The sequence below is a fragment of the Pantherophis guttatus genome, chromosome 2 (genome assembly GCF_059756535.1).
Source record: "Pantherophis guttatus breed Tessera chromosome 2, ASM5975653v1, whole genome shotgun sequence".
Lineage (NCBI taxonomy): Eukaryota > Metazoa > Chordata > Lepidosauria > Squamata > Colubridae > Pantherophis > Pantherophis guttatus.
Genome location: NC_142064.1, coordinates 265,933,741 through 265,956,200, shown reverse-complemented (window position 1 = coordinate 265,956,200; position 22,460 = coordinate 265,933,741). Strand labels below are relative to the sequence as shown.

General features: G+C 43.6%; 2 protein-coding genes across 6 annotated transcripts; both read right to left on the bottom strand.

Moving 5' to 3' along the window:
• Positions 1–408: 408 nt before the first annotated feature.
• Positions 409–16,368, bottom strand: LOC148115777 (uncharacterized). 5 transcript variants are annotated; one of them, XM_087884412.1, is made up of 3 exons: positions 3,997–6,894; positions 2,726–3,303; positions 409–1,841 (listed from the first exon to the last, which is right to left on the bottom strand). In XM_087884412.1, the coding sequence occupies exon 3, from the start codon at positions 1,782–1,784 to the stop codon at positions 627–629; it is 1,158 nt and encodes a 385-aa protein (XP_087740538.1). In that variant the 5' UTR covers positions 1,785–1,841; positions 2,726–3,303; positions 3,997–6,894; the 3' UTR covers positions 409–626. The 5 variants fall into 5 exon arrangements, with proteins under 5 accessions (XP_087740538.1, XP_087740536.1, XP_087740539.1 ...); XM_087884410.1 differs by lacking the exons at positions 2,726–3,303; positions 3,997–6,894 and adding an exon at positions 16,249–16,368; XM_087884413.1 differs by lacking the exons at positions 2,726–3,303; positions 3,997–6,894 and adding an exon at positions 13,661–14,388.
• LOC117659478 (uncharacterized) lies at positions 11,956–16,250 on the bottom strand. Its single transcript, XM_087884251.1, has one exon. The coding sequence runs from the start codon at positions 15,980–15,982 to the stop codon at positions 13,940–13,942; it is 2,043 nt and encodes a 680-aa protein (XP_087740377.1). The 5' UTR covers positions 15,983–16,250; the 3' UTR covers positions 11,956–13,939.
• Positions 16,369–22,460: the final 6,092 nt, after the last annotated feature.

Genomic DNA, 22,460 nt, shown 5'->3' with positions numbered 1-22,460 from the left:
GAGAAAGAAATGAAGATATATATGTTGTATACACTTAGAATTGAAATATGAATTGAAGTAGGATTTGTTAGAAAAAGATGAGATTGTGATATTAAGTAATAGAAAATTATAGAAAATTATATGGATATGTGAATGAATTGAAATAAGTTTTAGAATATGAATAAGTTTAAATAAATGATATTTTAAATTGCGCTGTTGGAAATAACACCTGGAATATTTTTAAACTTAAGGAAAACTCTAACAACTCGAATATCTTTAACTGTATATTTGGAATCTAATTATAAAAGAAAAAAGTTAGTTCAAAGTACGATCTAACTAGGTTGTGGTGAAAAGAGAAATGATTAAGATGTTGTTTGAAGAGATACAAATATATATGTTTGACAAAGTAATTGAAAATTAGAGACAAGATTCAGGAAAAGCAAATTGATTTATTATTATTATATAGAGAGAAAGATTGTTATATAATTAACTGATTTTTATTAAGATGATGGATTGTATCATTTGAAATAAGATTTAAAGAAATATATAAAACAGTTTGGTTTATTATTTTTATAAGAAATGCATGATTGTAATACTACATAATTAATTGACTTTTATCAAGAGCCTGAACATTCATATGGTTTTTCTCACGTGTGAATCCTCTGGTGTCTTATCACACTGGAAATACAACTGAAACTTTTCCCACACTCAGGACATTCATACGGTTTTTCTCCTGTGTGAGTCCTCTCGTGTCTTATCACACTGGAAATATGACTGAAACTTTTCCCACATTCTGGACACACGTATGGTTTCTCTCCTGTGTGAGTCCTCTGGTGTGTCACCAGGTTGGAATTTTTACTGAAACATTTCGCACATTCTGGACATTCATACAGTTTCTCTCCTGTGTGAGTCCTCTGGTGTGTCACCAGGTTGGAATTATTACTGAAACATTTCCCACATTCTGAACATTCATATGGTTTTTCTCCTGTGTGAACCTTCTGGTGTTTTCTCAGACTGGAAATATGACTGAAACTTTTCCCACATTCTGGACACACATACGGTTTTTCTCCTGTGTGAGTCCTCTGGTGTGTCACGAGGTTGCAATTCTGACTGAAACATTTCCCACATTCTGAACATTCAAAAGGTTTCTCTCCTGTGTGAGTTCTTTGGTGTGTCACCAGGCTGGCATTATTAATGAACCTTTTCCCACATTCTGAACATTCATACGGTTTCTCTCCTGTGTGAGTCCTCTGGTGTGTCACCAGGTCGGAATTATTACTGAAACATTTCCCACATTCTGAACATTCATATGGTTTCTCTCCTGTGTGAATCCTCTGGTGTCTTATCAGACTGGAAATATGATTGAAACTTTCCCCACATTCTGGACACATATACGGTTTCTCTCCTGTGTGAGTCCTCTGGTGTGTCACCAGGTTGGAATTCTTACTGAAACATTTCCCACATTCTGCACACTCATACAGTTTGTCCTCTGTGTGAGTCCTCTGGTGTGTCACCAGATTGGAATTCTGGCTGAAACTTTTCCCACATTCTGGACATACATACGGTTTCTCTCCTGTGTGAGTCCTCTGGTGGGTCACCAGGTTGGAATTGTGGCTGAAACTTTTCCCACATTCTGGACACACATACAGTTTCTCTCCTGTGTGAGTCCTCTGGTGTATCATGAGGGTAGAATTCTTGCTGAAACTTTTCCCACATTCTGAACATTCATACGGTTTCTCCTCTGTGTGAGTCCTCTGGTGTTTCACAAGGCTAGAATTATGACTGAAACTTTTCCCACAGGACATGGAAAGGGTGTCTCTCCCATATGAGTCTTCTGGTGTATTACCAGGGTGGAATTGTGACTGAAAAGATGCGAAAAAAAAGTATACATTACAATAAGCAAACAATAAAGAATAACCTCTTACATTAGTTATGATTTATTTGACACATTTGTGTCCAAGTTCAAATATCCATTCAGTCATGAAATTATACTTTTTATGGAAAATGAATGTGTTTTTAGCCTGAAAATTATCCCAAAATGGTTACAGTTGAACCTTTTGAGCTAACTTTAGAGGTTTGGGTTTTTACCTGATGAAATGATACCTAAACCCTCTACAAGATTTGATGTAATAATTTTGCCCGCTTACTGACTGCAATTCGGACTGGCATGTGTGTCAGTAAGTAGCCCAATCATTAAATATGACGTCATATCACAATGCCAACTTTTTTCTATTCCAGATTATGAAAATCTGTCTGGGTTGTCCAACTTCCTGCTGACATCCCCACTGATTTTGCTTGTCAAAAATTAGCCGGGAAGGTCACAAATGAGGATCTTGATTCTGACATACTGCAACCATTGTAAATCTGAATTGCAATTGCTGCAACTCCTTTTCCTGCACTTTCACAACCACTCTGGTGATATCCTAATTCAAGTAGTGTTCACTTTACTGACTGCAATTGGGACTGGCATCTGTCTCAGTAAGGAGCCCAATGGGTAAGCATGATTTCATAGGAGAATGCCAATTTACATTCATTCATTCATTCATTCATTCATTCATTCATTCATTCATTCAATTTATATGCCACCCTTCTCCAAAGACTCAGGGCGGCTTACAATGCACTATAGCAATAGCCTTCATTCTTTTGTTTATACCTGCTTATTAGGGCTTTTGCCCCCCCCCTCCAAGCAGTGTTTTTACAAAGTCAGCTTATTGCCTCCAACAATCTGGGTCCTCAGTTTACCTACCTTGAAGGATAGAAGTTTGAGTCAGCCTTGAGTCTGGTGAGATTTGAACTCACACTAATTGCAGGCAGCTGTCAGCTAAGTGCTACATAACAGCTACTTTGTCCACTGCACCACCAAGGCTCTACATACCATGCTTGTTGGCTTTACAGAAAGGGAATGCCATGAAAGCGAAGGTGGAAAGACACCGAGAAATTCTGTGCCTTAAACAGACAGAATTTGGAGAAAAATTGAAAATTGGAAAGGGAAGATGGTAATGGAATAACTAGAGGAAGCAGGACTGGGTGAACAGAATATAAAGATAAACTCTCCACAGGGCATTTTATTCCAACAACTGAAGCCACTTTGGAGCTCAACCAACCTGCCTCTTGTTCACACCAGTCTCTCTTCCCCAAAATGCTCTGCAGGCATTTTGGCCAAGACATCCCAGGCCTGTCACTTAACCTGAAATGTTCTTATCTTTCTAAATACAGTTCATTCAGAAAGTATTCAGACTCCCTTTACTTTTGTCTATTTTGTTATGCGGCAGCTTGATTCTACAGCTGTTGAGCTTCATTTTTCATAGGCAGCAACTTTAAATCCTGCAGCAAAAGGATAATAAAAACATTTGGGGGAGAGAAAGAACCTGCAGCAGGAGCAGCCCTCATGTTCCATTCCTGTCCCTTCGCTGCTTCCAGGCCCTGCAGGAACCCAAAAGGCTTCTCCTCCGACCTTCCCTCCACTCACCTCCCAGGAGCCGCTTCCGCCCTACGAGCAGCACAAGAGGCTCCGCCGACGCCTCCGTCCTCCTCCCGTGGGTGACCCGGAAGAGGAACGTCCTCTCTCCTCCTCCTCTCTAGCAATCTAATACTCTATCGTTCCAATTTGTTCCAGCTCAGCCTCTCTCCCTCCGGTGTAATGTCATTACTAGTGATGCCGCTGCTGTTCTCTTATTCTCTGCTATGTTTCTAGAGCGCCATCTAGTGTCATAAGGTTGATAATCACCCTCGTCCTATCTCTACCCTGAAGCGTTTGCAAGAGTCAGCCATCAAGTCTTATTGGACTCCCACCGAGCACAGGAATAGCTTTCGTCCATCACAATCTATGCTGTACCTTCTCTTTCAGGTCTCCCAAGAGGACACAGTCATTTTCCCTCTTGCTCCAACTAAACCTGTTCACCGCCCTGAGTCCCTTCGGGGAGAAGGGCGGGATATAAATTTAATAAATAAATAAATTTAATAAATAAATAAACCAAAGGAAAGTGTCCAAGGAGGGGAATGACTATAATATGCAACCTGAAAGTGCACCTCCCTTGGGGGCTGGTGAAGATTGTTCCAGCCAATTTTACATCTCAGGGGGTGCAGGATAAGTCTCGGAAAGCTGCCTTGGCAAATGATTAAAGCTGTAAGAGTGAAGCTGTTGAATGGAAGGCTCTTGAGTCAAGCCCTTCTGTCCTTTGGGGTCTGGTAGGGATGCCCTCATTGTCACTCCAACTCAGCCAGGAGATTCTTTTGCAGGAACTGAACTAAGGAAAGCATCCGTGGAGAGAACACAATGTGCCATCAGGCAGAGACAAAGTGCACCTCCCTTGAGGATCCGTGAAGACTATTCCGTCCAGCTCTTTCTCTTGGGGTGCAGGATAACTCCCTAAAACTATATTTGCAACTGAGAGAAGCTTGAAGAGTGATGCTTTCCCCTATTCACAAGATTAGGCAGGTGCTGCATCATAAAAGTTGATAATATGAGTTAGCAATGTGAAATTTACCCAAGAGCAAAATTTAAGAGAAAATCTTTATAAAATATTTTACAGATGGCATTTAGATCCTAAAAAGTTACCTTGTATGTATCTGAATTTGCAATCTAAGTGTTGGTGATGCGATTGTGATGATGCCACCTATTATCATATATGGTGACTTGTAAAAAAGTTAAAGCATTTTGGATTAAAATATGGTGGATTATCCAAAATATCCTTAAAAAGAAGATAAGGTTTACTCCACAGTTGTTTTTGTTGGGTATAATTACAGATTGTACGGTTATAGAGACTAAATTGATTTTAAATTTAATAACTGCAGGTAGACTTTTGGTGGCACAATATTGGAAGAAGGAAGAACTACCTAGTATTGAAGAATGGACATTAAAAGTAGCGAATTTAGCAGAAATGGCAAAAATTTCAGCATATTTAGAAGATTATTCACAAGAAAGATATATATCGGAATGGAGAAGATGGATTGATTATATTCAAAACAAATATCGGACTAAAAAATATCAAATAGCTTATGAATGAATAGAAAAATTAAGAGTATTCATATTTAGTTAAGTAAAAGGGGAGTTAAAGTGTGAAGGGGGGATAGGAGCTCATAGATAGATAGCTTAGTTTAGTATATGATTGTTAATTGTTATACCCTGTATTTTGTTCTGGGAAATTTGGGGTGGGTGGGGGGAGGGTAAGGAAGGGATGGGGGAGATGGGGAAATATTTGTAAAAAAAAATTTTTTTGGTAAAATTCTTTAATAAAATAAAATAAAAGTTGATAAAGGTCTTGTTTGTAGGGGAAACCTTAAACAATTGCCACGGGGTGGTTACATCTGGCCGGCAAGTCTGACATCCCTGCTCTAGAAGTTGTGAGTGCGCCATCAGTGGAGGTTTTTAAGAGGAGATTGGACAGCCAATTGTCTGGAACGGTATAAGGCAGGAGTGTCAAACTCGATTTCATTGATGGCCGCACCAGGGTTGTGTTTGATCTCGGTGGGGGCGGAGTGGACGTGGCCTAGGTGGGCAAGCACGATGTCACTCGTGTCAGGGGCGCCTGTGGTGGCCCAAGCGCTCTGCCAGAGAAAATGGGCTCCTGAGCTCTCTGCCAACAAAACAGCCTTAGGGAGGACCCACGCACGGCCCTTGCAAGGTCTGTTTTCATTGGCAGAGGCCCTGAGGGCCAGTCCGCTGTTTCGAGGGCAGCCCTGTAGGCCAGATCTAAGCACCCCGTGGGCCTAATCCAACCCCTGGGCCTTGAGTTTGACACCCCTGCTTTAAAGGCATGTTTTCCATATAAAATAATGCTTAAACAATGGGGGAATGTGTGGACAAAAGATCTAAAATTCAGATTAAAATAAAATGAGATGGTAGTGAGATGATAGCAGTGTTCCAATATTTGAGGGGCTACCACAAAGAAAAAGGGGTTCAACCTATTTTCCAAAGCAGCAAAACGTGAGACAAGAAACAATGGATGGGAACTAATTGAGGAGGAAAGCAACCTAAAGCTAAGGTAAAGTTTCCTGATAGTGGCTTCCCTTAAAATGCTGGAATCATTTACTTACAAAATTTATTCTGCTTTTATAATTGACTTACAACTAAAATGACGATTGACTAGAGGCAATACTGAAATTTAAGTTGAGATCGCCACCTGCTGATGAAAGGAAAATTTACAACTCTGGGAATACTTACATGAAGAACTGGGAAAATAATTACCGGATTATTCCTAACTACCCTATGACTACTTAAAGGGACCTCTGAATGTTATCCTAGAAGATTGAACCTGTAAAGGGGATGTAAAGAGCCATTGAGAACCTGTGGGACTATTTAAATAGTACTGATTGTTTACCTATGGGATATAAAGAACTGTGATTAGTGCACTCCTTGAAGAGCAACTTAAGGATTGAATAAATAATTCTTGGACGGGTGGACAAAAGTTGAATTTTTTGTTATATAACAGCGGCTAATGGGCATGGGGGAAAGGAAGGAAGAAGATTAAAGCGGTAATTTAAAGGGACAAAACCCAAAAAGAAAATTGACTTTTTGTATAAAAATATTTGGAGAACTTTAAAAAGCAGAAGAAATAGAATCCCACAAATCTGCAGAGGATTGGAAAGAAAGTAAGCAGACCCTTTCTGAATGTTGGAGAAAACTAAGAGAAACTGAAAATTAAGCCCTGTAATAGAAGTTTTGTACAAAAAAAAAGGAGCAGAAAAACTGATTTAGTAATTTGGATTGAGATTTAAATTGATTTGGCGAATATAAAGATAAAAAGAAGAAAAGGGAAAAATTAGCAAAGATTCTTAATGTGGATTACAAACAAAATGGATACTTTTTCAGGCTGCTGATTGGAATTGTGGATTGTAGGGAGACATCTTCAGGAGAAACGGACGTTGCCTTACCTGAACGTCCCTTTTCGGGGCGCTGCGGATCCACTCCATAGATGGGATTTCCCCTTCATTCTGACAGCAACTGAGAGAAATTGCAACTTAATTTACCCACCCTCTGTGCTCTAGCCACGCCCCTGCTCCTAATCCCCAATCTTGAACGAAGGCGCAGCATAGAAAGGTAAACAAACTTTATTTAAGACAAACAATTCCAACACAACCAAAACACTGAACCCCAGAGCAGGCAGCCCAGAAATCAGAATAGGGAGGGAATGGAGTGGATCCGCAGCGCCCCGAAAAGGGACGTTCAGGTAAGGCAACATCCGTTTTCCAGAGCGCTGCGGCTCCACTCCATAGATGGGATATACCCAAACTCAAACAACAGGACCGGGTGGCTGACTGCTCCCCCCTGACGGCCCAGAAACTTTTTCTAAAACCCTCCAACCGAACGATGCGTCAGCAGACACATAGAAGTCAATTTTATAATGTTTAATGAATAGCGACAAAGAAGTAAAGGTGGCCACCCGACATATGTCCAACACGGAAGCATGCGTCGCCCAAGCAGACGAGGTGGCAGCACTCCGTGTGGAGTGGGGCAGAATCCTAGATGGGGCTGGTCGTGCCTGGCGCTCGTAGGCTGTTGAGATACAAGCTTTGATCCACCGGCCGACGGTAGCCGATGAGACCTTTCGCCCCATGGAGGCTGGGTGGAAAGATACCAGTAAGGCCTCCGTCTTCCAAAAAGACGCTGTCCGCCAAATGTAGCACCGTAATGCCCGTCGAACATCTAAGGTATGCCATAGGACTTCGTGATCGTGACGAGGGGAAGGGCAAAAGTTAGGTAGAATAATCTCCTGCAAATGAGGAAATCATGAATTAACTTTGGGCGTGAACGCCGGATCTAAACGAAGAACCACAGAATTAGGATGAAAAATGCACAAATCCTCCCTGACTGACAACGCAGCCAGCTCGGAAATCCTCCGAGCCAATGTGATCACCAACAGAAAGGCCACCTTAAACGATAAAAACCTAAGAGAAATAGAACCTAGGGGCTCGAACGGAGGACCAATGAGCACCTGCAATACCAGAGGCAAGTCCCACGTTGGGTAATGATGGACCACGGCCGGCCGTAAGTTCGTGGCTCCATGGAGAAACCCCCGGACCCATGGGTGGTGAGCCAAGGACTGGTAAGGCGGTAATGAAATGACCATGGAAAGGGCTGCAACTTGACGCCGTAGAGTGGTAGGCGCCAGACCTTTATCCAAGCCGGATTGCAGAAACCCTAGAACGTCCTGAATTGAAGCCGTCGTTGGGTCCACATGATGGTCAGCGGACCAGTGGCAAAAGGCCTTCCAAGAAGCCTCGTAAATTCGCATTGTGGAAGGTCGGCAAGCCGCCTGAATGGTGCCGATCACAGAGTCCGGTAAATGTCCTTTCCGCAGCATGACCCCTTCAAGGACCAAACAGCCAACTGTAGCCACTGCGAATCTGGATGGCAAACAGCCCCTTGGCACAGGGCAATCCGATGGGACGGGATCACCCACAGCCTGGACACGGACAGCTGCAGAAGATCCAGGAACCAAGGCCGGCGGGGCCAATGTGGCGCCACCAACAGTACTGTCACCTTTTCCGCGATGACCTTCCTGATCACTTGTGGAAGCAATGTGATCGGGGGGGAGGCGTACAACAGTCCGGGCAGCCAATGGCACCTCAAGGCGTCCACGGCCAACGGTGTTGGATAACGAGAGATGAAGCGAGGAAGGTGCGCATTGGTGGGAGTGGCAAAGAGATCGACCAGCGAGTCCCCGAATCGGAGGCAAAGTTCCCGAAACAGTCGTGAATGTAACTGCCACTCGGCCTGGTCGATCAACTCCCTGCTGAGCCAGTCCACCTGCCTGTTGTCCTCCCCGGAGATACGGTCCGCCCGAATCGACAGAAGATGCCGCTCCGCCCAACTGAAAAGTCTCTCCGACTCGAGCATCAAGGCATGAGACTTGGTCTCCTTCCCGATTCACATGTGCTTTTGCCGACATGTTGTCCATGAGGACCAAGACGTGATTCCCCTGAATCACTGATCGAAATCGGAGGAGGGCCAACCGAATTGCCCGTAGTTCTAGTAGGTTGATGCTGAGGGTGCGCTCGGTCGGAGTCCAGAGGCCTTGAGCGAGCAGATTCGAGAGGTGGGCCCCCCAACCGTGAAGGCTGACATCTGTGGTGATTACTATGCGGTCCAGAGCAAGAAAGTGACAGCCCTGCCGAATGGCCGGAAACTTCCACCAACGCAGGGACAAACGGACCTGAGGGGGCACAGACACCTTCCTGGACGAGCTGGTGCGACCCGCCCGTTGATGCGGGAGCAGGAGCCAATGTAAAGGTCGAGCATGTCGTCGGGCCCACAGAATGATCTGGTAACACAAGACAAACTTTCCGACACGATGTCTACCCATGACACAAACGGCCGGATCTGCCTCAAAGGGTCAGAATCCGGGAGCTGGAAGCGCTGAGGCGCAGGGCTTCGGCCCGACCTGCTCTCGCAGGCGCGTAGCCGGCAAACCAGCTGGCAGTCGGTAAACACTGCAGCAAACTGCTGCTCTCACCCGAAAAGAATAAAAAACTACTCAAAATGAAAGAAAAAGACCTAAAGGGATGAAAGAACAACCCTAAAAAAGCACAGAGCGACGTACACACCTCAGTCTCAACAACTGAGAGAAAGACTGGGGGTTAGGAGCAGGGGCGTGGCTAGAGCACAGAGGGCGGGTAAATTAAGTTGCAATTTCTCTCAGTTGCTGTCAGAATGGAGGGGAAATCCCATCTATGGAGTGGAGCCGCAGCACTCTGGAAAATAAGATCATTACAATGCTGAACTTTTGTTTTGGAAAAACCTTGAATCCGGATAGTGATAACAGCCGTGAGGAGGGTTTGTTTGTCTGTAAGGCTTGACTTTGATGATAAAAAAAAAAGAACTACAACACAACTTTAAATTGGAATAATACTAACCGAGAAAGAATAAAATGGCACAGGAATTTATGGAAATGATGAAAATGATGCATCTATCACTGAAAACGGAAGTGAAGGAAATAATTACAATATTGCATGGAAAACCGAACCCGATGATTCAAAAATTGTGTTAGGACACACTCAAGTTGACAAGAAAATAACGAAGAAGCAAGAAATAGAAATTGAAAATAAAGAGGAAGACAAAGACGAGACTGACTACGAAAAATTAAATGATCATGTGGGTAGTAAAAATAAAAAGGAGAAAGTTAAAGAGTACATTGGGATTAACAATGGAAAAAAACAGAAAGGGTGGAAAGAGACAAAGAGAGAAGAAAGGGTGGAACAGAAAGAATATAAAAAATTTAAAAGATTACAATGGGATTAAGAGTGGGAAAACAAGAAAGAGGGAAAAGGGATGGAAAACTATGGGAAATACAGGGCAAAATAGAATTGTCCAGGATTTTAAAATACAAAATGATTACACTGGGACTAACAGTGCAGAAATAAGAAAAAGGGAAAAGAGATGGAAAATAACGGGAAATACGGGGCAAAACAGGAGAGTTCAGGATTTTAAAGCACACAAAAAAAAGGGGGGGGGAGAAAAAGAAAAAAGAAAGGGAGAAAGAAATGAAGAGATATATGTTGTATACACTTAGAATTGAAATATGAATTGAAGTAAGATTTGTTAGAAAAAGATGAGATTGTGATATTAATTAAGTAATATAAAATAATGGAAAATTATATGGATATATGAATGAATTGAAATAAGTTTTCCAATATGAATGTTTAAATAAATGAGATTTTAAATTGCACTGTTGGAACTAACAGCTGGAATATTTTTAAACTTAAGGAAAACTAACAACTGGAATATCTTTAATACATATTTGGAATCTAATTAAAAAAGAAAAAAGTTAGTTCAAAGTATGAACTAACTAGGTTGTGGTAAAAATAGAAATGATTAAGATGTTTGAAGAGATACAAATATGTATGTTTGACAAAGTAATTGAAAATTAGAGACTCAGATTCAGGAAAAGCAATTTGATTTATTATTATCATATAAAGAGAAAGATATATCAGTTATGTAATTAACTGATTTTTATTAAGATGATGGATTGTATCATTTGAAATAAGATTTAAAGAAATGTATAAAACAATTGGTTTATTATTTTTATAAGAAATGCATAATTGTAATACTACATAATTAATTGACTTTTATTAAGATGCTAGATTCTTATTATATTGAAATAATTGATAATTGAAAATAGTGATTATATCAAGGGAATATAAGGAAATATTAGGAATTACATTATGTGGTGAGATTTGAAATTGAAGGGGTTTAAAATAGAGATGAATGGAAAAACTGAATTTGGTTAACAGTAGTGGTTAGGATGAAGGGTAATATTGGTCTAAAAAAAGTTAGAGAGAATAAATACTAAGGCAAAAAGGGAATATATAAATTGTGTTGAAATGACTAAAAATTGTTTAAATTTGTGAAATGGCCAACACTCAGAAAAAATACATTATATGTTTGTTTGACTGTTTGTGTAAAAAATAAAAAAAAATTATTAAAAAAAGTTGAATTTTAAAAACAAACTAAGATGCTTTATAAGGAAGAAATGAGTGGAACTTTGAAGGAGATGGCGTTACTTTTTCAAAACACAAAGGACATCATGGAGAAAGGATTTAAGAAGATTACGGAAAAAATGGAAAATACTAAATGAGGGATGATGAGTGAAGACCAAGATGCCCAGGAAAGGGAAGAGCCAACAGAAGAAATGGAGGAAATGATTGCGCCAAAGAACCAGAGAACAAAAGACGTTAAGGAGGAGATAACAATGAAAATAACAGTAACAGATGAATTAAATCAGGGGGAAAATATATTAAGAGAGTTGAAAAGAGAATTGGAGATACAGGAAGATACTTTTGAAAGGAAGATGGGGGCCCGGGTAAAAATTTTGGAAACTACGCAATGGAAGAGAGTAGAGGTGGGAGAAAAACCTAGATTGACCTGCCAAGTAGATGCAGACTGAGATAAAAATCCAAGGGAGGAATATGGGAGGCAAGCAAAAAAAAGCAGAGCAATTAAAGTACTGAAGCGGGCAAGAGACAATGGATAAATGATTTTTCTTTTTTGTTGTTGTTCTGATTTGCTTTTCTTTTTCTCTCTCTTTTGTTTTTTTAGGTAGGTAACATGACTAGAAGCTAGGTAGGACAGAAAGAAAATGACTTTTAATATAGGGTGACATGATTAAAACTTAGAATAAGAGATAGAAATAAGAGAAAGGGGAAACATTGTATACACTTTTATATAATAAAATAAAAGTAATAAGATAAAACATGGAATAACTCCATGGCTTAGGGCCTGAATATCTACGAGACCACCTTCTGGCACCAATTGATCTGTCCCCATCTCCACACACACACAAATACAACCAGCCGAGGGTTAAGAAAGCACTTGGCACGCACACAGGTCGTTATCTCAAACTTGGCAACAATATAAGCACCGTCTGCCAAGAGCTTTACTGCAACAGATAACATAACATTACATACGCATTGTAAATAGTCCAGCAAAAACAATATCCCTTCGGCAGCTTCAGGCGTTGTTCAAGTGACTAGCCAAAGTTAGTTTTTTGTTCGTCACAGAGTTTTACCAGCCACCATCCTCTCTTATGTAGTCTCTGGGGTGTGGTCCAGTGACTCAGTTCTAATCCCTAGCATGCCTCCTTAACTGCTGCAACCGTTTATCACGCCTTCATTGGCGTGCATCCAGGAACGACGGCTCTCCTTCCTCGCTCTCATCCGAGACACCTGGCTCCTGGCTAATCTCCTCTCCCTCGGCCGGCACCTGAGACAGTGCCAGAGGGGAAGGGCCTGGAGAGGGAAGCCTGGCTGACTCCTCTCCCTCATGTTCGGAGCCTTCTTCCTCCGATGAGATAGGCTCAGAGGGCGGGGCCACAACACCGATAACCTCCCACTGGCCAATACGCTCCCACAGAGAGGGTCTCCTCAGGGTGCCATCGCCATTGCCAAGCAATGTCGACTGGCGACCCCCAGGGGGAGAGCGTTCTCTGTGGGGGCACCCGCCCTATGGAAAGAGCTGCCCCCAGGAATATGACTGATCCCGGACCTCCGTACTTTCCGCTGGGCTCTGAAGACTTTCTTGTTTCAGCGAGCCGGGCTGGCTTAAGATTTTAATTGATTAATTTTATGGGTAAGGGGTTTTAAAATTGGAAAGCCAAATTGGATTTAATTATTTTTTAAACTATTTTAATTTTCATATTGTATGTATTTTAACTCCGGCTGTTCACTGCCCTGAGTCCTTTGGGAGAAGGGCAGCATAAAAATTAAACAAACAAACAAACAAACAAACAAATAAATAAATAACTGAACAATAACAGACCGCAACTTAATATGTGTATTATTATTAGAAATATAAAAGTTGGTTGAAACTTGGAAAAAAGTAATTTGGAAGTATATAAGAGTCAAAGAAATTCAAGGTGGGCTGGATTTAAACCTCTTGTGGGCATGAAGGGACACATTACGGATGGCATGTTTGATCCCTGCTGTCACCATGAATTCCAGGCACAATGAAAATGACGGCTGCTTCCACAACACAATCATACGGCCAGGGATGCATGTCCTGCCCTCTTTTCCCAAAATAAGGTTCACTGATCTCCACCGCTTAATAACTCACACATTCATTGACTAGATTTATCAGGGAGAGAAGGGGGTGGGGGTAGTTAAGCAAAGCAGTCTCGTTTATGATTGCAACATAAAACCCTAATTGTGATTGCAACATAAAACCATTATAGATAGGACCCATTACCCTTATATCTCGAGGACTACTTGTATGTAGTCTGGCATTCAAAATCTGGAGGACACCAAGGTAGAAGATGGAAACTCCAATCGTGGGAATTCAATAATCAATATAAAAAAATACCACCCAAAAGCCTTCTAGAAGAATTCCACACTTCTGCAAAAGGAAAATCATAAAAATTCTGCTGATCACCAGAAACAGCTCCTCTGTGTGACTCCTCTGGTGTGTCACCAGGTCGGAATTATTATGGAAACATTTCTCCCATTCTGAACATTCATACAGTTTTTCTCACGTGTGAATCCTCTGGTGTCTTACCACACTGGAAATACGACTGAAATTTTTCCCACACTCAGGACATTCATATGGTTTTTCTCCTGTGTGAGTCCTCTGGTGTCTTACCAGACTGGAAATATGACTAAAACTTTTCCAACATTCTGGACACACATATGGTTTCTCTCCTGTGTGAGTCCTCTGGTGTGTCACAAGGTTGGAATTCTTACTAAAACATTTCCCACATTCTGGACATTCATACAGTTTCTCTCCTGTGTGAGTCGTCTGGTGTGTCACCAGGTTGGAATTCTTACTGAAACATTTCCCACATTCTGAACATTCATATGGTTTTTCTCCTGTGTGAATCCTCTGGTGTGTTATCAGACTGGAAATATGACTGAAACTTTTCCCACATTCTGGACACACATACGGTTTCTCTCCTGTGTGAGTCCTCTGGTGTGTCACCAGGTTGGAAGTGTTACTGAAACATTTCCCACATTCTGAACATTCATACGGTTTTTCTCCTGTGTGAATCCTCTGGTGTGTTATCAGACTGGAAATATGATTGAAACTTTTCCCACATTCTGGACACACATACGGTTTCTCTCCTGTGTGAGTCCTCTGGTGTGTCACCAGGTTGGAAGTGTTACCGAAACATTTCCCACATTCTGAACATTCATACGGTTTCTCTCCTGTGTGAGTCCTCTGGTGTTTCACAAAGTTGGAAGTCTGACTGAAACATTTCCCACATTCTGAACATTCATATGGTTTCTCTCCTGTGTGAGTCCTCTGGTGTTTCACAAGGCTGGAATTATGACTGAAACTTTTCCCACATTCTGGACATTCATAGAGTTTCTCTCCTGTGTGAGTCCTCTGGTGTTGCACAAGGTTGGAAGGGTGACTGAAACTTTTCCTACATTCTGGACATTCATACAGTTTCTCTCCTGTGTGAGTCCTCTGATGTTGCACAAGGCTGGAAGTGTGCCTGAAACTTTTCCCACAATCTGGACATTCATACGGTTTCTCTCCTGTGTGAGTCCTCTGGTGTGTCACCAGGTTGGATGTGTTACTGAAACATTTCCCACATTCTGAACATTCATACGGTTTCTCTCCTGTGTGAGTCCTCTGGTGTTTCACAAGGTTGGAAGTCTGACTGAAACTTTTCCCACATTCTGGACATTCATAGAGTTTCTCTCCTGTGTGAGTCCTCTGATGTGCCACCAGGTTGGAATTCTTACTGAAGCATTTCCCGCATTCTGGACATTTATACACTTTCTCTTCTTTGTGAGTCCTCTGGTGTTGCACAAGTTTGGAATTCTGACTGAAACATTTCCCGCATTCTGCACAGCCATACAGTTTGTCCTCTGTGTGAGTCCTCTGGTGTGCCACCAGGTTGGAAGTGTTACTGAAACTTTTCCCACAATCTGGACATTCATATGGTTTCTCTCCTGTATGAGTCCTCTGGTGTGTCACCAGGTTGGAAGTGTTACTGAAACATTTCCCACATTCTGAACATTCATACGGTTTCTCTCCTGTGTGAGTCCTCTGGTGTTGCACAAGGCTGGAGGTGTGCCTGAAACTTTTCCCACAATCTGGACACTGATACGGTTTCTCTCCTGTGTGAGTCCTCTGGTGTGCCACCAGGTTGGAAGTGTTACTGAAACATTTCCCACATTCTGAACATTCATACGGTTTCTCTCCTGTGTGAGTCCTCTGGTGTTTCACAAGGTTGGAAGTCTGACTGAAACTTTTCCCACATTCTGGACATTCATACAGTTTCTCTCCTGTGTGAGTTTTCTGGTGTGTCACCAGGTTGGAATTCTGGCTGAAAGTTTTCCCACATTCTGGACATTCATACGGTTTCTCTCCTGTGTGAGTCCTCTGGTGTTTCACTAGGCTGGAATTATGACTGAAACTTTTCTTACAGTCTTGACATTCATACAATTTGTCCTGGAAATGAATCTTCTGGTGTGTCATTAGGCCGCAATTCTGACTGAAACTTTTCCCACAATCTGGACGCTTATATGGTTTGTCCTCTGTGTGAGTCCTCTGGTGTGTCATCAGGTTGGAATTATTATGGAAATATTTCCCCCATTTTGAGCAATCATACGGTTTTTCTCATGTGTGAATCCTCTGGTGTCTTATCACACTGGAAATACGACTGAAACTTTTCCCACACTAAGGACACACATATGGTTTCTCTCCTGTGTGAGTTCTCTGGTGTGTCACCCGGGTGGAATTATGACTGAAAAATTTCTCACTCTCTCAACACTCATACGGTTTCTCTCCCGTGTGAATCGTCTGATGTGATACCAGTTTGGAATTACATCTGAAACTTTTCCCACACTCTGGACCTTCATATGGTTTCTCCAGGGTATGAGTCCTCTTGTGTGTCACCAGGTGGGAATTCCTACTGAAACATTTCCCACAGTCAGGACATGCAAAGGGTATCCGTCCCATATGAGTCTTCTAGTGTATTACCAGGGTGGAGTTATGACTGAAAAGATATGAAAAAAGAAAAAAGTATACATTACAATAAGCAAACATGCCACAATAAAGAATAATCTCTTGCATTAGTTATGATTTATTTGACACATTTGTGTCCAAGTTCAAATATCCATTCAGTCATGAAATTATCTTTTTCACTTTAGTGATTCACATATTCTTAGCAGTGCAAAGGCTCATCATTAAATATATCTGGAAATGCTGGGGATAGATTGTACAGTTGTAAATATATGCACACGGAGAGAAATACAAATACACACACCTATAACTATGTATGTGGAAAATCTATGTGTTTTTAGCCTGAAAATTATCCCAAAATGGTTACAGTTGAACCTTCTGAACTTTAGAGGTTTGGGTTTTTACCTGATGAAATGATACCTAAACCCTCTACAGGATTTGATGTTCTAATTTTGCTCACTTACTGACTGCAATTCGGACTGGCATCTGTGTCAGTAAGTAGTCCAATCATTTAACATGATATCATATCAAAATGCCAACTTTTTTCTGTTCCTCTGCATTTATTATGCTAATCGGTGTGGGTTATTAAAGGCAATTTTACATGACTGTGACTTCCAACTTCCTGCTGACATCTCCACTGATTCTGCTTGTCAAAAATTAGCCAGGAAGGTCACAAATGAGGACCTTGATTCAGAGATACTGCAACCACTGTAAATCTGAATTGCAATTGCTGCAACTCCTTTTCCTGCACTTTCACAACCACTCTGGTGACATCCTAATTCAAGTAGCGTTCACTTATTGACTGCAATTGGGACTGGCATCTGTGTCAGTAAGGAGCCCAATCTTTAAGCATGGTGTCATATTTATTTATTTTATTTATTTTATTTTTTAAATTTATATGCCGCCCATCTCCGAAGACTCAGGGCTGCTCACAATACATTTTTAAAAAAACCATTCTAAAAACATTTACAAATTAAAAAACAATTAAAAACCTTAAAACGCATTCACACCATTCATGGCCGGATTTCGCCAGATCGCAAAGCGAGATCAACCGCTCCAGGCCTGCCAGAAAAGCCAGGTTTTCACCGCTTTTCGGAAGGCCAATAGGGTGGTCCGGACCTCAGGAGGTAACTGGTTCCAGAAAGCTGGGGTGGCCACAAAGAAGTCCCTCCCCCGTGGGCCCGCCAGACAGATATAACAATGCCAATTTACATACCATGCTTGTCGGCTTTACAGAAAGGGAATGCCATGAAAGCGAAGGTGGAAAGTCACAGAGAAATTCTGTGCCTTAAACCGACAGAATTTGGAGAAAAACTGAAAATTGGAAAGGGAAGATGGTAATGGAATAACTAGAGGAAGCAGGACTGGGTTAACAGAATATAAAGATAAACTCTCCACAGGGCATTTTATTCCAACAACAGAAGCCACTTTGGAGCTCAACCAACCTGCCTCTTGTGCACACCAGTCTCTCTTCCTCAAAATGCTCTGCAGGCATTTTGGCCAAGACATCCCAGGCCTGTCACTTAACCTGAAATGTTCTTATCTTTCTAAATACAGTGCATTCAGAAAGTATTCAGACTCCCTTTACTTTTGTCAATTTTGTTGACAAAAGCTTGATTCTACAGCTGTTGAACTTCATTTTTCCCTTCCTTAATCTACATAGAGTACCCCATAATGAGAAAGTAGAAATGTCTGTAAATTTAGTAAAAGGAAAAAAACTGAAATATCACATTGGCATAAGTATTCAGTCCCTTTGCAACAGCACTTGAAATTTAGCTCAGGTGCCTCCCATTTCCCTTGATTGTGCGGACATGTTTCTATACCTTGATTGGAGTCTACCTGTGGTAAATTAAACTGATTGGACATGATTTGGAAAGGCACACACTCTCCATAGAAGGCCTCTCAGATGACAATGCATACTGTAGCAGAACAATAGCCATGAGGCCAAAGGAACTGCCTGCAGACTTCAGAGACAGGATTATTGCAAGGCACAGATCTGGGGAAGGCTACCATAAAATTTCTGCTGCACCAAAGGTTCCTAAGGGCACAGTGGCCTCCGTAATTCTCAAATGGAGAAGAACGTTTGGCACAACCAGGACTCTTCCAAGAGCTGGTCGTCCGGTCAAACTGAGCAATTGGGGTAGAAGGGCCTTAGTAAGAGAGGGGACCAAGAACCCGATGGTTCCTCTGACTGAGCTTCAGAGATCCTGTGTGGAGATGGGGCAGAGTTGAGTGGAGCAAAGTTGAATGGAGCAAAGTACAGGGATATCCTCAATGAAAACCTGTTCCACAGCGCTCAGGACCTCACACTGAGCCGAAGGTTCACTTCTCAACATGACAAGGGACACAGCCAAGACCACATAGGAGTGGCTTAGGGACAACTCTGAATGTCCTAGAGGGGCCCTTGCCACAGTTCTGACTTCTGTTTTCACTTTGTCATTATTGATGTAGATGAGAAAAAATGAATTTCAACAAGTGCAAAATAACAAAGTTGACAGAAGTGAAAGGGGTCTGAATACTGTCCGAATGCACTGAACGTGGGTTCCTATTGACAGAGAAATAAACTCCTAAGAACTTATTCATGTGAACAATTATGTGTATTTCAGTCTGCAAAAGGACTCAGGAGGGAATTCGCTCAAATGCTTTAATCTGTTTTTTAAAAGTTGGGGACACTGAGAGAGGAAATGGTGAAAAAATCCCTTTTGCCCATGAAACTCCTCGCTTGCCAGGAAAACGACATGTCAATAAAACCACAAGGTTTTATATTTCATTCATATATATATATATATAAAGATTTCTTAAAATCTCCCAGCAGAAAATCATAGGCAGCAGCTTTAAATCCTGGAGAAAAAGGATAATAAAAGAATTTGGGGGAGAGAAAGAATCTGCAGCAGGAGCAGCCCTCATGTTTCATTCCTGTCCCTTCGCTGCTTCCAGGCCCTGCAGGAACCCAAAAGGCTTCTCCTCCGACCTTCCCTCCACTCACCTCCCAGGAGCCGCTTCCGCCCTACGAGCAGCACAAGAGGCTCCGCCGACGCCTCCGTCCTCCTCCCGTGGGTGACCCGGAAGCGGAACGTCCTCTCTCCTCCTCTTTCTCCTCTCTAGCAATCTTATACTCTATCGTTCCCACTCGTTCAAGCTCGGGTTTTCGCCTTCCGGTGTCATGTGAATACTAGCGATGCCGCTCCTGTACTCTATTCACTCCTTTCTAAGGCGCGAATGTTGCTTCTTTGTAGAGCGCCATCTAGCGACAGAACGTTGAAAATTTGCAAGAGGCTTTTATGGATTCCGTCCTTCCTTCGGTGCCATCAAGTCTTATTGGACTCCCACCGAGCACAGGAATAGCTTTTGTCCATGACGATCTACGCTGTACCTTTTCTTTCAGGTCTCCCAAGAGGACACAGTCATTTTCCCTCTTGCTCCAACTAAACCAGAGGAAAGCGTCCTAGGGAGGGGAATGACTATAATATGGAACCAGAAAGTGCGCCTCCCTTGGGGGCTGGTGAAGATTGTTCCAGCCAATTTTTACATCTGGGGGCGCTAGTCTAGCCCTAGTCTGTCCCTCTCTGGTAGGGATGACCACATTGTCACGCCAACTGAACCAGGAGCTTCTTTTGCAGGAACTGAACTAAGGAAATCATCCGTGGGTAAAACACAATGTGCCATCGGGCAGGGACAAATGCACCTCCCTTGAGGCTCAGTGAAGGCTATTCCTTCCAGTTCTCTCTCTTGGGGATGCAGGATAACGCCCCAAAACTATATTTGCGACTGAGGGAAGCTTGAAGAAGGATGCTTATCCCTATTTACCTTCACAAAATTAGGCAGATGCTGTATCATGCTGGCTCCCTGCCACGTGGCAACAGCCCTGCCCGAGCTACTCAACGTCATCGCCGCGGTGGCGGTTGATACCCCTAAGCTTATGGTTATGGGGGATTTCAACCTGCCGTCCGTGGGTGAGACGTCAGAGATGGCTCGGGAGTTCATGGCTTCCATGACAGCTATGGACCTGACCCAGTTAATTCATGGCCCTACCCACACAGGGGGAAACACGCTGGATCTGGTTTTTGTCTCTGGACAGTGGTTGAGGGATCTTGATATAGGGGATATAGTTACTGAACCCTTGTCATGGTCAGATCACTCTCTCCTTCGTCTCGACTTTCAAACCGCTGCACCCCGCCGCAGGGAGGCGGAGCCGGTCAGATGGTTCCGCCCCAGGCGCCTGATGGAACCTGACAGATTCCAGACGGAGCTTGGGCCATTTCCTGAGGTTCTGGCACACGCCTCGACTGGAGACCTGGTGGCCGCCTGGGATAGGGCAGCTGCTGGTGCTCTGGATCGGGTCGTGCCTTTGCGGCCTCTGACCCGGCGCCGATCTCAATTGGCTCCTTGGTTTACCGAGGAGCTGAGGGAGTTGAAGCGCCGGAAAAGACGCCTAGAGAGTAGTTGGAGGGCCAGTCTTCTTGAATCTGACCGGACACTAGTAAGATCCCACATTAGGAATTACTTAGTGGCGATAAAAGCAGCGAAATGTAGTTATTTTGCTGCTCTTATTGCGTCATCAGATAATCGCCCGGCCGCCCTCTTTAGGGTGACCCGCTCCCTGCTCCACCAGGAAGCGCGGGAGGACCCCTTGGAGGGTAGAGCCGAGGATTTTGTTCAGTATCTGTATGACAAAATCACTCAGATTCGGGAAGATTTGGACTCCGACTGGGTAGTCTCAGGGGGAGAGACAGGGGCAGGTCTTGAGAATGTTATCTGGGATGAGTTTGATCCTGTGACCCCTGAGGACGTGGACAGGATTCTGGGTAGACTGAACGCGACCACTTGTTTATTGGACCCGTGTCCTTCCTGGTTAGTACTGGCTTCCCGGGAAGTGACACGAGGCTGGCTCCAGGGGATTATAAACGCTTCGCTGAGTGAGGGTGACTTTCCCGCCGCCTTGAAAGAGGCGGTGGTGAGGCCTCTCCTCAAGAAGCCTTCCCTGGACCCGGCAATGTTGGTAAATTATCGTCCGGTCTCCAATCTTCGCTTTGTTGCGAAGGTTGTTGAGAGTGTGGTCGCGCAACAGCTCCCCCAGCACCTGGATGAAACGACGTATCTGGATCCGTTCCAGTCGGGCTTCAGGCCCGGGTACAGCACGGAAACGGCATTGGTCGCGTTGGTTGATGATCTCTGGAGGGCTCGGGACAGGGGGTGCTCCTCTGTCCTGGTCCTGTTAGATCTCTCAGCGGCTTTTGATACCATTGACCATGGTATCATGCTGCACCGGTTGGAAGAGTTGGGGGTGGGAGGCACTGTGTTGCGGTGGTTCTCCTCCTTTCTCTCTGACCGGTCGCAGTCTGTGTTGACAGGGGGACAGAGGTCGACCCCGAGGCCCCTCATATGTGGGGTGCCGCAAGGGTCGGTCCTCTCGCCTCTCCTGTTCAACATTTATGTGAAGCCGCTGGGCGAGATCATCCGTGGTTTCGGGGTGGAGTACCATCAGTACGCTGACGACACCCAGCTGTACATCTCCACCCCGGATCACCCCAACGATGCCCTTGAAGTGATGTCCCGGTGCCTGGAGGCCGTACGGATCTGGATGGGGAGGAACAGGCTCAGGCTCAACCCATCCAAGACAGAGTGGCTGTGGTTTCCGACGTCCCGATATAGTCAGTTGACGCCATCACTGACTATTGGGGGCGAATCATTGGCCCCCACGGAGAGGGCTCGCAACTTGGGCGTCCTCCTGGACTCACGGCTGTCTTTAGAAGAGCACTTGACGGCCGTGACCGGGAGGATTTTTCATCAGGTTCGCCTGATTCGCCAGTTGCGTCCCTTTCTGGATCGGGACTCTTTACGCACGGTCACTCATGCCCTTGTCACCTCCCGCCTGGACTATTGCAACGCTCTCTACATGGGGCTCCCCTTGAGGAGCACCCGGAGGCTCCAACTGGCGCAGAGTGCGGCCGCGCGGGTGGTAATGGGAGCGACATGGCGTTCCCATGTAACACCTCTCCTGCGCGAGCTGCACTGGCTCCCGGTGGTCTTCCGGGTGCGCTTCAAGGTTTTGGTTACCACCTTTAAAGCGCTCCAT

What these genes read in the sequence shown, in the direction of transcription:
- LOC148115777 (XM_087884410.1), bottom strand. Translation starts at nt 16,281, where the DNA reads ATGAAGGTCCAGAGTGTGGGAAAAGTTTCAGAT. An exon ending in GTGTGGGAAAAGTTTCAGAT is followed by an intron (nt 1,842 to 16,248) that starts GTAATTCCAAAC and finishes GCATCTTTTCAG; the next exon opens with TCACAATTCCACCCTGGTAA.
- LOC117659478 (XM_087884251.1), bottom strand. Translation starts at nt 15,982, where the DNA reads ATGACACACCAGAGGACTCACACAGAGGACAAACCATATAAGCGTCCA.